General features: G+C 48.4%; 5 protein-coding genes across 5 annotated transcripts in view; 3 read left to right on the plus strand and 2 right to left on the minus strand.

Annotated features, from left to right (window-relative positions):
* Positions 1-1,660, minus strand: part of ACA1_156210 (uncharacterized protein) — a gene marked incomplete at both ends in the record, with an annotated part of 2,283 nt that extends 623 nt beyond the window's left edge. The window contains 8 exons of the mRNA XM_004334494.1: positions 39-161; positions 224-321; positions 397-545; positions 647-881; positions 994-1,092; positions 1,216-1,286; positions 1,376-1,475; positions 1,602-1,660. Of these exons, the coding sequence (XP_004334542.1) occupies positions 39-161; positions 224-321; positions 397-545; positions 647-881; positions 994-1,092; positions 1,216-1,286; positions 1,376-1,475; positions 1,602-1,660 (934 nt within the window). The remainder of the gene's footprint in view (positions 1-38; positions 162-223; positions 322-396; positions 546-646; positions 882-993; positions 1,093-1,215; positions 1,287-1,375; positions 1,476-1,601) is intronic.
* Positions 1,661-5,781: 4,121 nt separating this feature from the next.
* On the plus strand, positions 5,782-8,022 carry ACA1_156320 (uncharacterized protein; the record flags this gene model as incomplete). Its single annotated transcript, XM_004334495.1, has 7 exons — positions 5,782-5,949; positions 6,020-6,076; positions 6,602-6,647; positions 6,709-6,836; positions 7,007-7,145; positions 7,389-7,495; positions 7,945-8,022. 7 exons carry the CDS (start codon positions 5,782-5,784, stop codon positions 8,020-8,022), a joined length of 723 nt encoding a protein of 240 aa, XP_004334543.1.
* Positions 8,023-9,607: 1,585 nt separating this feature from the next.
* Positions 9,608-9,953, plus strand: ACA1_156330 (uncharacterized protein; the record flags this gene model as incomplete). Its single annotated transcript, XM_004334496.1, has 2 exons — positions 9,608-9,731; positions 9,826-9,953. The coding sequence occupies 2 exons, from the start codon at positions 9,608-9,610 to the stop codon at positions 9,951-9,953; spliced, it is 252 nt and encodes an 83-aa protein (XP_004334544.1).
* Positions 9,954-10,068: 115 nt separating this feature from the next.
* ACA1_156340 (ankyrin repeat protein) lies at positions 10,069-10,758 on the plus strand (the record flags this gene model as incomplete). Its single annotated transcript, XM_004334497.1, has 4 exons — positions 10,069-10,171; positions 10,250-10,407; positions 10,496-10,611; positions 10,635-10,758. The coding sequence occupies 4 exons, from the start codon at positions 10,069-10,071 to the stop codon at positions 10,756-10,758; spliced, it is 501 nt and encodes a 166-aa protein (XP_004334545.1).
* Positions 10,759-11,132: 374 nt separating this feature from the next.
* ACA1_156350 (uncharacterized protein) lies at positions 11,133-11,294 on the minus strand (the record flags this gene model as incomplete). Its single annotated transcript, XM_004334498.1, has 1 exon — positions 11,133-11,294. One exon carries the CDS (start codon positions 11,292-11,294, stop codon positions 11,133-11,135), a length of 162 nt encoding a protein of 53 aa, XP_004334546.1.
* Between the last annotated feature and the right edge of the window lie 2,298 nt (positions 11,295-13,592).

Consider the following 13,592-nt stretch of genomic DNA (forward strand, 5'->3'; position numbering starts at 1 on the left):
GCTTTTCGTCTTTTCGCTTCGTTCTTTTCTGTCCGAACTGTTGCTCCGCTTCCGCTTGGTGATGCCCTCGACCTCGCGCCGCAGCTTGCCGCGCACCAGGGACAGGATCTTGCCCAGCTTGTTCTCCCCGCTCCCATCGCCTGCATCGCCCCAGAAGGAGTCTGCAGGTCGCGAGTTCGTCAGCATTGCATTGAGCTGTGTGCGGTGTGTGTGTGGGTGTTACCGCTTCGTGTGTGGTAGAAGATATCGGCAAAGCCCGTGCTGAGGAGCGTCTCCTGGATGTCCTTGTGGTCGGTGAACTTGGCCAGCGTGGCCTCGTACCTGCGAGACGACCAACGGTGAGGGCACAGACAAAAAAAAACTGCGGCAGAGGTGCGAGGGCTTGGGCGTGTGTACATGACTTCCTCCTGCTTGTCCTTCCAATCGCTGCGCGGTGGTATGTCCTTGTCCTCGCCCATCTTTTTGGCACGCAGCGGGTCTGCCGCCTTTCTAATCAGCTCCTCCAAAGGCATCCCTGCGAACTTCTGCGCCTGGAAGTAGTGCTCCTGCGAAGGCCCCCGACAAGGAGAGGGATTAGGCAGGCACACAAGACACGACACGACACGACACGACACGACACAGCGAGAAGAGAGAGGAGGGGGCGTACGGCGGTGGGCCACTCTTTGCCCTTAAGGGTGACGGGGTGGGGCGAGAAGGTGGAGAAGCAGCCGTAGGTGGCCCCGCGCTGCGACGAGAACTTGATCACCGACGGGTTGGCGCTCTTGGCGGTGAATAGCGAATTGCTGGGCTTCTCCTTCTCCTTGGCCAGCCGCGTCTCGATCACCTTGTTCAGCTTCTCCTCGCCGCCGTACTTCTTCAGCATCACCCGCCGCACCTCCTTCCTGTGTTGCGCGTAACACAGGCGAGTCGAGTAAACACCGGCCAGTCGACGGAACTTGATCACCGCCGTGTGCGTGCGCGTGTGCGTGTGCGTGTGCGCAGTGGGAACCGTACTTGAGGAAGAGGCGCATGGGCGGGCCTTTGGGGTTCATGGGATTGGGACGGGTCATGAACCGCAGGCTCTCGAGGTCCTTCTCCGTCGTACCGAACTCACTGCGATCCGTGTGGTGCGCGCAGTTGTGTGTGGTGTGTGTGTGTGTGTGTGTGTGTGTGTGTGTGTGTGTTGAGCGTACACATCTCATTATCACAAAAATGGAAGAAATGATGGACGCGCACCGCTTGGCGCCCGACACGCTGATGGTCTCCAAGTCAGGATCGCCTCGTTGGCACTCGCGGCAAACGTAAACCTGAAAAACGGTGAGGAGAGCGCCAGAGGTGGCCACGCCGGCAAGGCGAGGACAACTGGAGTTGGGGAGCAAACAGGCTCTCTTTTTACCTTGGCGATGTCGTGGTAGGCCTTGGTCGGGGCAGCACAGCGGCAGCATGGTCGCTTGTTGGGGTCGTCCGCTGCGTCGTTCTTCTTTTTCGGCACTCCACTGCCCGGCAGTCCACACACACGTTTGGCCAAACACCCCCAAGAACGATTTTAGTTTTACAAAGCCTCAGCTGTGCCAATTAATTAATGATCAATAAATTTAGCAAGATTATCTGGCCCTGCGCACCTGGTTGCAGAGCCGCGTCCAGCAAGTTTCTTCTTCAACCTCTCTCGTGCGCTCGACATGTCGATCTCACAATTTGTTTCGAAAGAAAACGATCAATGCGCAACTGTTCTTGCCCTTCGCTGATTGCGGGAATGTGACGAATGCGCCTACTTGTTTTCACACGACATTTCGGCTAGATTCGGACTGGTCGAAGGTTGGCTGCGTTTTATGTCTATCCTCGTGTGGATCGTCCACACGGTTTTTTATGCAAGGCTGTGCAGTGTGGTGTTGTCTTTTGGTTCTCAAATTTATAGAGAAAGCAAAGAAGGCAGAGAGGGAGAGGGAGAGGAAGCGAAAAACGAAGAGCAAGGGCAACTAAAAAGTATGGTCTCCCCCGCCGGGATTTGAACCCGGGTCGTCCGCGTGACAGGCGGAAATGCTAGCCAACTACACCACAGGGGACTTGTTGTTCTTATTCCCTCCCAACTAACATTGACCAAATCGATGAGAGAACCATGCCAGGAAACTCACTTCACAATGCACCCAATCTCATTCTCTCCCACAACAAGCCACAATAGATCCAGGCTTAGTAAGCCACTTCCAAGGGGGGAGTAAGGGAGGTTCTCCTGACAAATTTGGCCAGAATGTGCTTTCATCCCAAACTTGTGGTCATTTGAAATGAGAGGTCACAAATGACCATGGAATTTTTGTTGTGCTAAAATCATGTGAGATTTGACATTTTTGATTTATAGGGCAGTTTGGAAGATTTGGATCTGCATGTGTGATTTTGACATGCAAGACTGCTGCATATAAGTGATATTGAGAGACTTGAGATGAAAATGATTTCATAAAAACTTGGAATTTGTGGAGTTAAAAGTGATTTTAGCAGTGTGAAATGGAGTGGAATTTTAACTTCAGGAATAGTGCTCTAATTCAGCACAAATGTGAAGAATGAAGTTCTGTCTGTGAGTGCAACTGACTGAATATGGTGTGAGGTTGTACATGAACTGGAAGTGAGGGCACCATGTTGGCCACTGATTATGGAATTGATGGAGGGGGTGAAAGCAAAAGCAAGGTGCATTTTGAGGTTGTTCCAAGTAGCACTGACACAAAACAAGGTAGAGTCAGATTTTACTTTGCGCCAACATGTCTGTGATAAACAAAGAAATGGTAGTTCAAATGCATAGACATCATGTACACATATGTGATAGAGTAAGCATCCAGTTTTACAGTTTTTGTCATCATGTACATGTACATGATAAAACTTTTGAGATGGGTTGGAGTGAGCACTTGTCATGGAGGTTCAAAAGGTACATCAAGAGGTTCGCCCAGTCAGCCCAACATGCCATATGTGGGGCGCTGTAACAAACCTCAGGTGCTGCGTGCAATACACAACACCAACAACTTACTTCCTTCTTTTTCCCCTCCTGAGTGGCTCATGATCAGGCACTTCTTCAGTGCAGGTTGGGCTAAGGTGACTGGAGTCTTCATCCAGATCAGGCCAGTCTTTCTGCATGCTAAGAAGCCCTGACCAGAGCACAGGTCTCATCTGGTTGTTGAGATCCAGTGAAACATCTGCACACATGAGGGAATTGTAGGAGACAGAGGTGGGTGGGTCAGCAGTCAAGTGGTAGGACCCATCCATTGCTTCATCCAGCCAGTCTAGGAAGATGTGTGCATGGGTAGTGTGACTGACCACACCAAGCCACACAGCTTTCTCACCAGTAATTGCCACAATGGCTCCATCATCTGGCTTCACTGATGTCAGCTCAAGTGTAGCACTTCCAGTGAGACTGATGGAAGCATTGATGGGCCAATCCAATGGCTCCAGGTCAGAGAGAAGGTCATTCTGAGCATGTTTGTACCCATAAACCTAGCCAAATGGGTCACTGGTGAGCTGCTCTGGAGGTGGCCTATTGAAGAGGGAGACAAGATCCTGGTAGGATTTCTTCATGGCCTGGGCATTGTTGAGCTCAGTGAGGGCAGAGAGGGTATCCTTGAGGATGGTGGTATCAAGCTGAGCTGGGAGAAGAGGAAGGGGAGAGTCAGAGGGACAGAGGTTGAGGAAGGAATAGGGACCCATCCATGGAGAGGCAGAGGAATGGTAGTCCTTCATGAACATCTGCACATCTTCTTTGTGACAGGAGAAGTGGAAGACATGAGGCCTGGAGGTTCCCTGAACACCACAGATATAGGGATCCAGCCAGGATTTGATAGCCCAGCACTCAAGAAGGAATATAGGCTCAGGGTGAAGGTGGGGTGCAGAATACCAGTCCTGCAGACCTTGCTTGAAAGCCTCAACAGTCAGGACCCATGGATTATACTTCATGCCAATCACAAAGGTTGAGAACATCTGGTTGATATCCTCATGGGTGTGTCCCACAGGCAGGAAGGATATGGTGATTGATCAAAACACCTTGTTGAACACCAGCCAGTGGCAGTAGGCCAGCATGTACTTGTTCTTGTTCTCCTGGCTGCAGTTGTCAAACTGTAGGTAGAGAGTCAACAGACAAAGTCCTGCTGTAGGAATAGCTAAGTGAAGGGTGAGGTGATGGTGCAGCAGAGACACTGCAAAGTCAGGACCACAGCCAAACTGGCCCTGGTGTAGGTACAGGGAGCAGTGGTGAAGGCCATGGTTGATAAATCCATGAATGCCAAGCTTGTAGAGGTGAAGGTCTTTCCAGGCCAAGGGCAGAGGCACTAGGAGAGGTAGAATGACGTCAGTCAAACTGTCCATGATAATCAACAATGTCACACCAGGATCAGCAACAGCCTCCTGTTGGTGGAGGTGATCTGAGTATTTCCAGTAGAGGTGATCCTTGGTCATGATCATCAGCATGTAGATGGAGGTCAAGTTGGGAGCATGACAGCCATACTGGAGTAAGGGAGAAGGTGAGCAAAACAGGTGATGAGTATCACATACACAATAAAAACACTGGTGATTTATGGTAGTTGTGAGCATGATTAATGAGGATATTCTATCATGTATGCATATGTGATAGATAAGGGAAGTAATACCATGTTGGTGTACATGGTTATCCATGCGCTGGCCTGAGCTGTAGTGTCCATGGAGGTCCTTCCAGTTCAAAGAGTATCCATGATGGAGAAGTTGGCCATTTTGTTCTTGGAGATTCTGTAAGCAAGCATGAATGCCTGCCTGCAAACACACTACTGGCGTAGTGAGGAAGCTATCTCCAATGAGCTGTAGGATGGACAATACCTGATGATGTAAATGGTAGAGTTGATGGTGGAGTGGTTGGTTCTCCATCAATGTCCTCAGCCATTGGCATGAAGCTGCCTGGGTCATGCTGAGATATCAGATGCAGCATGCTCATATCTGTGATACATCAAACTTGTGCAGACAGAGTGCAGAACAGCAGGGACTTGCAATGATCCAATTAAAGTCCAATGCCTCAACTGTTGAAAGCACTTTCACTGCTGGCTGTGGTGTACAGTGGTCCACTGAATCCATGATCTGCTGGCTGGATGTAGCCAGCTGACCAGTATCATCACCACACACATCCAGAATGAGAGATAAAGGAATCTCAAGTACTGGTGTTGTGGTGAGATCACTTAGATCCTCAGAATCACTCCCTGAGTGTGTGTCAGGGATGTCATATCCATTTTCTAAAAAAGGGTCAAAATGCCTGTAAGAAAAAAGAGATGATTTTAGACAGGATAGTTATTGTGTATGTGTATGTGACAATTTTGTGCATGCAAGTGGAGAAATGAAAATGATGTAAATGTAGTTAAATCATTGTGTATGTGTATGTGATGATAAAATAGGAATTACAACTACATGTTACATATTGTCATGATAAATAGATTTTCACTTGGTACATCAAAATTTTGATAAAGAAGGTCAAGAATTACAGGAAAAATCAAAAAGAAGTATGGGACAAACCAGGTATCACCATCTGATGCTTCCATGGGTGAGCAGTTGAGAGATGTGGTGGGATGAGAGGGTAGGATAAGAATTGAAGTTAGTGTCAACACAAACCAGTCTACCATCTAACCAGCAGCCAATGACATCTCACCCATGAAGACAGTGAAATTTCAGAGCAGGCTGTCACCATTGGTGGCCTTGAGCCTAACACTTTTTAAGAAATGTCTGCAAAAAATCTCATTGGTTGAGCGTAGTCCTTTTAAGGCTGAACATGGTACAATGGTCATTATTTTTTTCCAACCTACACACAACAACATGAGTGACAACCTTACCCAGTCCACAAGTGGCATTCTGTCCATGGTAATGACCTGCCACAATGCAGCTGAGCTTGCCAAGTGGATGGTCAAGCAACTGGAGTGGAAGAAGTGGAAGGAGAGCAACCTCAAGAAGAAGAGCCTTGGTGAACTTCAAAACATGTGCATGGTATGTCAATAGCACAGTTTGTTTAATGAAAGTAGTGTGATTTAATGGAATCATGTGTCTTCTGCTTCAGAATTACTTCACAAGTGTGGCAGAGGTGGAGAAGAACAAGGCAAAACTGACTGAATTGGTATGCACCATCCCATTGTGTATGTGTATGTGATGAAATCTTATTAGCATTTATAGACACAATTTCATTGTGTACATGTATGCAATGAAATATCATTTTAAATATACAATACAACTAATTTATGCCATCCTTTCATTTCACAGTGTTGTTTCATCATAATAACAGTTGTTTCATTATACTCCATATTTCCATTCTATTCAACAATATTGACTCTTATAATCAATTATAACCACCATTTTATATAAGTAATATATCACATACACATACACAATAGAACAACTGATATATTCTCATCAATGAAGCTCATTCTTGACTCTCAGCAGACCATACCTGAGACTCAAGAGCAAGAAGCTGAAAAAAAATAGCACCAGTGGATGTCACAAGATTTGCTTGGAGCACCTGCTTGTGGTGTTGGCCCTTGCCAAATCTGAAGAACCCATGCCAATCACGCCCCTCTATCTTTGCAATCACTTGATTTCCAATCCAATTCTGCTTCATGTCCTCAAGCACATCTCAACTGAACAGCACAAGCAGATCCAAGCAGGCAACAAGTACAAGATCAGCAAGGATGGTATGCTCCCCACCAGTATTTCTTATAACTATCCCATTGTGCTGACTGTACTCTCTTCCAGCCTTCAAGGAGCTCCTCATTGCCTGCCAGAGATGTGTTGAGTTCCTGAGCAAGGTGAGAAAGGTGGCTACACACCTCATGGATAGGGACTTCATCCACCTCAAGAACAAGGTGGCTACTGGAGAGTGGGTATGTTCTCCTTTTGCATAGTTCTTTCATCATGTATGTGTACACAATGAATTGTAGTCAATATATGCTCCATTATTTTCATCATGTACACATACACAATGAATTGCAGTCAATATATGCCAATCTAATTGCTTGATTTACATTAGGATCATCACATTGCCTGTGACCAGGAGCAACTTCTTCTGATCCTTAGCAATCCACACATCAAAATCAAAGATGTTATCCAAGAGTTGCAAGAGAGGATTCAAAAGGAGAAAGAGGAGAAGGAGAAAGCTGAAGAAAAGGAGAAACATAGAGCGAAGGCTAAAGGTAAGAGGAAATCCACTGACTCAGCAGAAGAACCTTTTGAGCCAGCACAAACACACAACAAAACCAGATCCAACCAGAAGCTCCTCCACAAGTGCATCAAACAGCTCCAGGTCACTCACACAAATCCCAAGCTAGTTGACATCATCCTGTGTGACATCTCCATTGATGCATCCACTTGCCACTGGGATCAGCACAGGCTGAACCAGATGATGGGTTACACCAATCCAAATTGACATGTTGAAGAGTCACTGCTGGTCCAGGACATTGCCAAGATTCCCAAGCTCATGGCCTACGAGAAGCCCTCCCTCATCAAGAGGTGGAACCTGAAGTGGGTCCACATTGCTCCTCAAGTGCATCAACTGAGTATGTATTTTGCTCATGTAACTTGGTGGCACATGCTCTTCTCACCTGCTTTCCTACCAACAATAGGTCGTGTCTTCTATCAGCTTGTCCTCACTGCCTACGCCTCAAGCACCGAACTGCAAAGCATTCTCAACTCTCCACTTTGTGCTACTCCACTTCATGCCTGCTTCCATCTCAACTTCAGCTACCACATCCATTCTTCCACAGCATCAGCTCCTAGCACCCCTACACAGGTTTTCATTCACCCATGCCCTTTTTTTGTCGCATACATGTATGCAATGAAATATATCACTGACTCTCAAAATCAACAGCAGTCCCAGCTCTCCACAACCCCTCACTTGGAACCATTGCACAAGAGAAAGCATTGAGATAATGAGGATACTGACACCCATGCCCACAGATGCAGCAGTGCCCACAATGACTGCCACAAGCACAGCTGTGGATTGTGCAACAAGTGCCACAAGAGCAGGAGCCAGAGCAGGAGCTGGAGCAGGGACAGAAGCCACAACTCTGACATTGACCAATTGCCTGACCTTGGGTCACTTTCCCCTTTCCACTCTGGTTCTGATGTGGATAGGAGTGAATACTAAACTCTGTCTTTCCAATCTTTCCAACTTTTAAAATAAACTCCTTTGTTCACTTCCCAATTCATCAAAAAAAGCTGCCTCCTCTAGGTGTGTGCTCAATGACAATTGCCACCATGCCAATAAAATAAAGAACACTGGCTACCCCAGTAATCCTCACATTATGCCAACCACACCAAACTAATTTGACTTTGACTGCTGGCCCTGTTACAGTATCACATCTCTCATTATGATGGAATTTTGATCTGCCATATCTCAAGATGCATCCAATTTTGTGATGTTATTGTTAAAATAAAACCATTTTTGTGTTATCAAAACCATTTTTATGAGCTTAAACTCACAAACAAAATCACTTTTCAAAATGACTGGACCTCTCATTTCAAATGACCACAAGTTCCCACCTCTTTGGGCTGTTCATCCCACACAAATAAATAGCTCTTTGGGAGCAGTCCAACAACAAGCACCCCACCACCATGTACATGTGCCAACACCTCTTGCCTGAGACACACCTATGAAAGCATGATAGGTCACAACAGGAATGAGCAGGTCCCTCACTACCACCCATGCCCAAGTGAAGTGTGTGCCCTGTTGTGTCAGATGCAGACCAAGAATGTGAGCCAAAGAGGATGTGATGTGCACCATGGTGCCCAAGTTGAGGTACCAACACTCTTCTTCTTTGTGCAGGGTGAGCACTTGTTCTGTTGCAGAAAGTACCATTTTGGCTTCAGTGCTGTTGTCCCTAGTGGTGTTGGCCTTGACCATGCCTGCCTTGTCAGCCTTACACTTGCAGCAGTTGCCCTTGAGGTGGCTGGGCTTGCTGCAGTAGTGGCACTTGGCTGTGGTCCTGGCCTCTGCCTTGCCACAGGCCTTGACAGTTGCTCTGGCCTCCCATGGCTGCCTTGCTGCTCTGGTGTCTGCTTCTGTTGGCAGAAGTGCTGATGGTGCTGTAGTCAGCTACAGTTTGTAGAAGACAGTGCTTGGTGACTTCATATGTGCTCAAGTTGAGGGCTCATAACCTGTTATGATGGTAGAGTGCTAGTGTGTAGAGTAATACAAGAGTGAGTGTCTCATGACCTCTCTCTCAGCCTTATTCAATAAACATCATATATAATATGTCATCACATTTCTGTGGACATGAGGTTGCACAGTGAGATTGGGGTAAAGGTGCACTCTCCAATTGGCACTTTACTCATGAGTGTTAACTCACAACAAAGAAGGCCAAGCAGGGCAGTCAGGTCACCTGCATGGGCTTCCTATAAGTCAAACTTAAATACAAAATATCAATGATTTACTACATGGGTGGATGTTGTGCAATGTACACCTTGGGGAAAACAAAAACAATAGTTGTTGCTGGTGTAACAATGGTGTACATGTGTGTGAAGGGCTGAAACAAGAAGTGTGGTAGCATCACCTAGCCAACTAAACTACTTGATAATAATAATTCACTGAAGGCCTCCAAGAGTGCCAAGGAGTAATATTAAAGTTTAAACTGTCCAAAGGTAAGGACAAGCAAGCATGGCACACTCCAACCAAGCTGCCACACTCACCAAGGCTCTCATAAGCCTCATCAGCAATACACAGAGTTATGATGAAGTGTGTGCCTACATGGCGAGCCACAAGTCGCTCAGTGACCCGACCAGTATCCCCCCCCCCAAACCTCTCTACTCTACACTTCTGTACACTACTACTGGTCAGGCGAGGAGACTGAGTGTCTCATGGTCATGCATGCGCAGTGAGGAAGCGTGTGGTGAGCGGACAGGCAGGCGACTACTGCACCCCACTCATCACAGCGTGCATCATGGGCAAGCTGTGCATCCTCCAGTATCTGCTGGAACAAGGCGCCAACCCCAACGTCCCGTGAGACATCAATGGTGGGCGCCCCACCTCAAACGCCATTCCTTAGCCTTTTTGTGTGGCGCATGATCGTTCACTCGCTGATGCAATGGACATTGCAATCATGTCTCAGATCAGGGGCCATGCCACTGCATATCACCTCCCAGTTCAAGCAGGCCAACCTGTCCTTTCTTGAGGAGCTGCTCCATGCAGGCGCTAACATGAACAGCAACTCTCTCAGCCGAGGTACAGCCACAACCAATGCATGAGTCCATTGATCAAGAATTTTATGCACCACTACCACAGGCACGCCTCTGCACGCAGCCATGCAACACAAGTCACTGAAGCATGTGCAAAGGCTGGTGGAGAGTGGGGCGCATGTGGATGCCACCAAACTGAATCCCACAACAACACCACTGCTCATTGCGGCATTCACCAACCAGGTGGCAACTGCCTCATACCTGCTCACCAAGGGCACTGACGTACATCAGTCATTGTGAGAAGTTTCAACCACATTGCCTCCACTGCACACCATTTACTCAGTCACTCTCACGTCCCATGTGCTTGCAGCCAAACAAGGCACAGAACAACAAGGAACATATGACTCCACTCACGGCCGCCGCCCTTAATGGCGACCCAGCCATGGTTAAGCTGCTGCTGGGCGCTGGTGCCAATCCTTACTTCATGTGCATCTCCAGCTCTTCTCTAGCAATCCTGCACTCATGCTGTACCTGACATTGAATGTGGTGTGGGCTCACGCGCAGATGCCCAAGAGGAAGTACACCACTGGTTTATGCATGCAACGCACCATCAGCAAAGGGAGCCAGCATTAAACACACACTCACAGTCATGCGCATCTTGCTGGATAGGGGAGTTACAGCTGGAGCAGGGACTCATGGAGCACAACGTGGCCGCCACCACCGCCGAGCGAAAGTCGCCATCTCCCAGAGTCTCTCTGAGTCTGATGGACATCCTGCAGCACTGTAAGTCCAGACGTCAACAAACAACCACTTTCTAGGAATGAACACTCTCTGTTCTGTTCTGTCACAAACAAGAGCGCACCAGGGGCTAAGCCTGGTCCTCTGGCACAGTCTCATATTCATCCCAGTGTGAGTGTGTGTGATAGCTGACCTTGCAGTAGACATGGTTGCTGCACCACACATGCACACACACACACCACAGTGGTTGGCAAACCAGCCCCAATTGGTCAGTTGTCCTCAATGCAATCAATCACCAGCACGCCAAAGCCCTGTGCAGCACCATTGAGCTTGTCCTTGAACTCAGCCTTCATTGTGCAAGACACATACTCACAATGGATGATGTTGTGATCATTGACAACATTGCATCTGAAAATGTAGATGTAGTCCATGTTGTTATGCAACACAGACAGCAGGACCTTTAGGTTCTGCACAACAAAGTAGATGTCAATGCTGCAGTGATGCAACAATGCACACACCTGCACCAGGACATCCAAGCAGGTGTCATGGGGCAAGAAGAAGCATTAATCCAAGATGACCAGACAGTGTTCCTGACAGCACTTCTTCTTGGCCCCACACAGCTTCAGCAAACAGCCTCAACAACAGTGCATCATCATAGCATTTTGTCACCATGCACTCTAACCTTTCATCATGGTACATTGACACTGTAGTGCTTCAAGCATTGGTGGTGTTCACCTGGCTTTGAGTTGGTGAAGGTGAGGGTGCTCTGGTTGTTGCAGAAGATTGGAATGTGCTTGTGTTGAGTGAGTCTGAGGTTATAGAAGTTCCCAAGGAAGATGGCATGCTTGATGTCAGCCTCAATGCTCTTGGTTGGAGTGGTGGTGTCAAGGTTCTTGATGTTGTTGAACACAACATTGCATGTCTTGAGGACCTTGCTGCCAACAAGCACTTGGTGATGGCTGGCGTTGGTGCATGCTGGGCTGAGGTAGATTCCAAGGCAGGTGCAGGCTGCCAGTTTATTGCAACCAACCAGGTCTGTGAGGACCTGTACACTTGTGCTGAAGTGGTGTATGTTGCTGATGTCTGGTTGTGGCCTGTGCTGGTTGAGCCAGATGTCAACCAGCATGGCAAAGTTGTTGGCAGTCATGGGCAGACAGTTGTTGATGGCAAATGCAGCAAGTGTGGCTTCTCCCCAGAATGCCAGTGTTGATGAGCATGCAGTGGACCATCTTGATGATGGTGCAGTTGAAGTGTTCTGCTACTCTGTTGTGCTCCAGTGTTCATGCTGCTGTGGTCTCATGTGTGATGCCTCTGTCAAAGAGGAACTTGGCCATGGCTGCACTTTTGTACTTGCCACCTTGATCACTCCAAAGTGCTCAACATTGCCACCCTTTTGGTGCAGTGTTGAGGTAGTGTTGAAGTGATTTGAGGAGCTTGTGCTTGCTGTAGAGGAGGCAGATGGTGGTATATTGGCTGAAGTCATTGATGAACAACATGTAGTATTGCTTGCCCATGGGTGTGGGAATGGGCAGCAGTCTGCACACATAAGTGTTCACCTGTTTGAGCAGCTTCAGTCAGATGTAGTTGTGAGGCCACTTCTTCTTACATGTGACATGTGCTGTGGCGCCCAAGTTGAACAGCCATCATGAGGTCATCCTCAGCTGTGTAGCTAGCTGACCCTCCAGGTGCTGGATGGTGTTGTCTAGTTGCCTGAAGTAGGCATCAAGGGTCTCACTGGGTGCATGTCATGTCCTCATGAACCACCTGAGGTAGATGACACAATAGCCAGCTGTCTTGGGCCTGAGCTGGGCATTAAGCACAGCCATCATAGCCCTGGGGTCCGTGTTGGCAGAAGCACAGATGGGACAGAATTGCATGTCAAGGCACAGGTTGATGTAGCCAGCTGCTTGCTGCTTCCTGACCTTGTCCTCCAACAACTCCTCCACTTTGTATCATCATCCACTTCCTCATTCTGGCCAAAGGTGACATCCCAGAGGTATCATGTCAGAAATGGGCATGGTAGCCACCCATGCTCCCCTCACTGCACCTGTTGATCAAAGTATGCTAGTGGCTAGGGGAAATAAAGTGTGCTGGGAGAAAAGGTGAGTGGAAAAGAGGTGAGTGCAGGCCGTGTTGGAAGAAAATGTGCCACCCAAAAGGTGGAGTTCCTTCTGCGTCAATGTCAGTTGGGAGAGAACAAAAAACAAGTCCCCTGTGGTGTAGTTGGCTAGCATTTCCGCCTGTCACGCGGACGACCCGGGTTCAAATCCCGGCGGGGGAGACCATACTTTTTAGTTGCCCTTGCTCTTCGTTTTTCCTGCCTTGGTGTCTGTCATCTTTTGCTGCTTCCTCTCCCTCTCCCTCTCTGCCTTCTTTGCTTTCTCCTGTACACCACCGTTACGCCACTGCTACTTCCTGGAACCATGCAAGGCTGTGTGCCTTGCAGTGTGGCCGGTGTAGTGTGCGATGGGTTTGCTTTCCTGCGTCCAACTCCACCATCGCCCCCCCCCACTAATTTTGTCCCCCCCCTGTAGGGCAGAGCCGTGTGGGCAGTGCACGCGCTTTGGTCTGGCCCACAACTGCTTCCGTACGCCCAGGCCCAGAGGGCGACCCCGCACCCGGCGAGCCCCCGCCGCTGGTACTCGGTCCTTTCTCTGGGCAACCCCCGATGGTCTTTGTGACATGTTCGTGCCTGCACAGGGACAGCCAGGACCATGGTGGATATCAAG

This window comes from Acanthamoeba castellanii (assembly GCF_000313135.1).
Source record: "Acanthamoeba castellanii str. Neff unplaced genomic scaffold scf7180000084723, whole genome shotgun sequence".
Lineage (NCBI taxonomy): Eukaryota > Discosea > Longamoebia > Acanthamoebidae > Acanthamoeba > Acanthamoeba castellanii.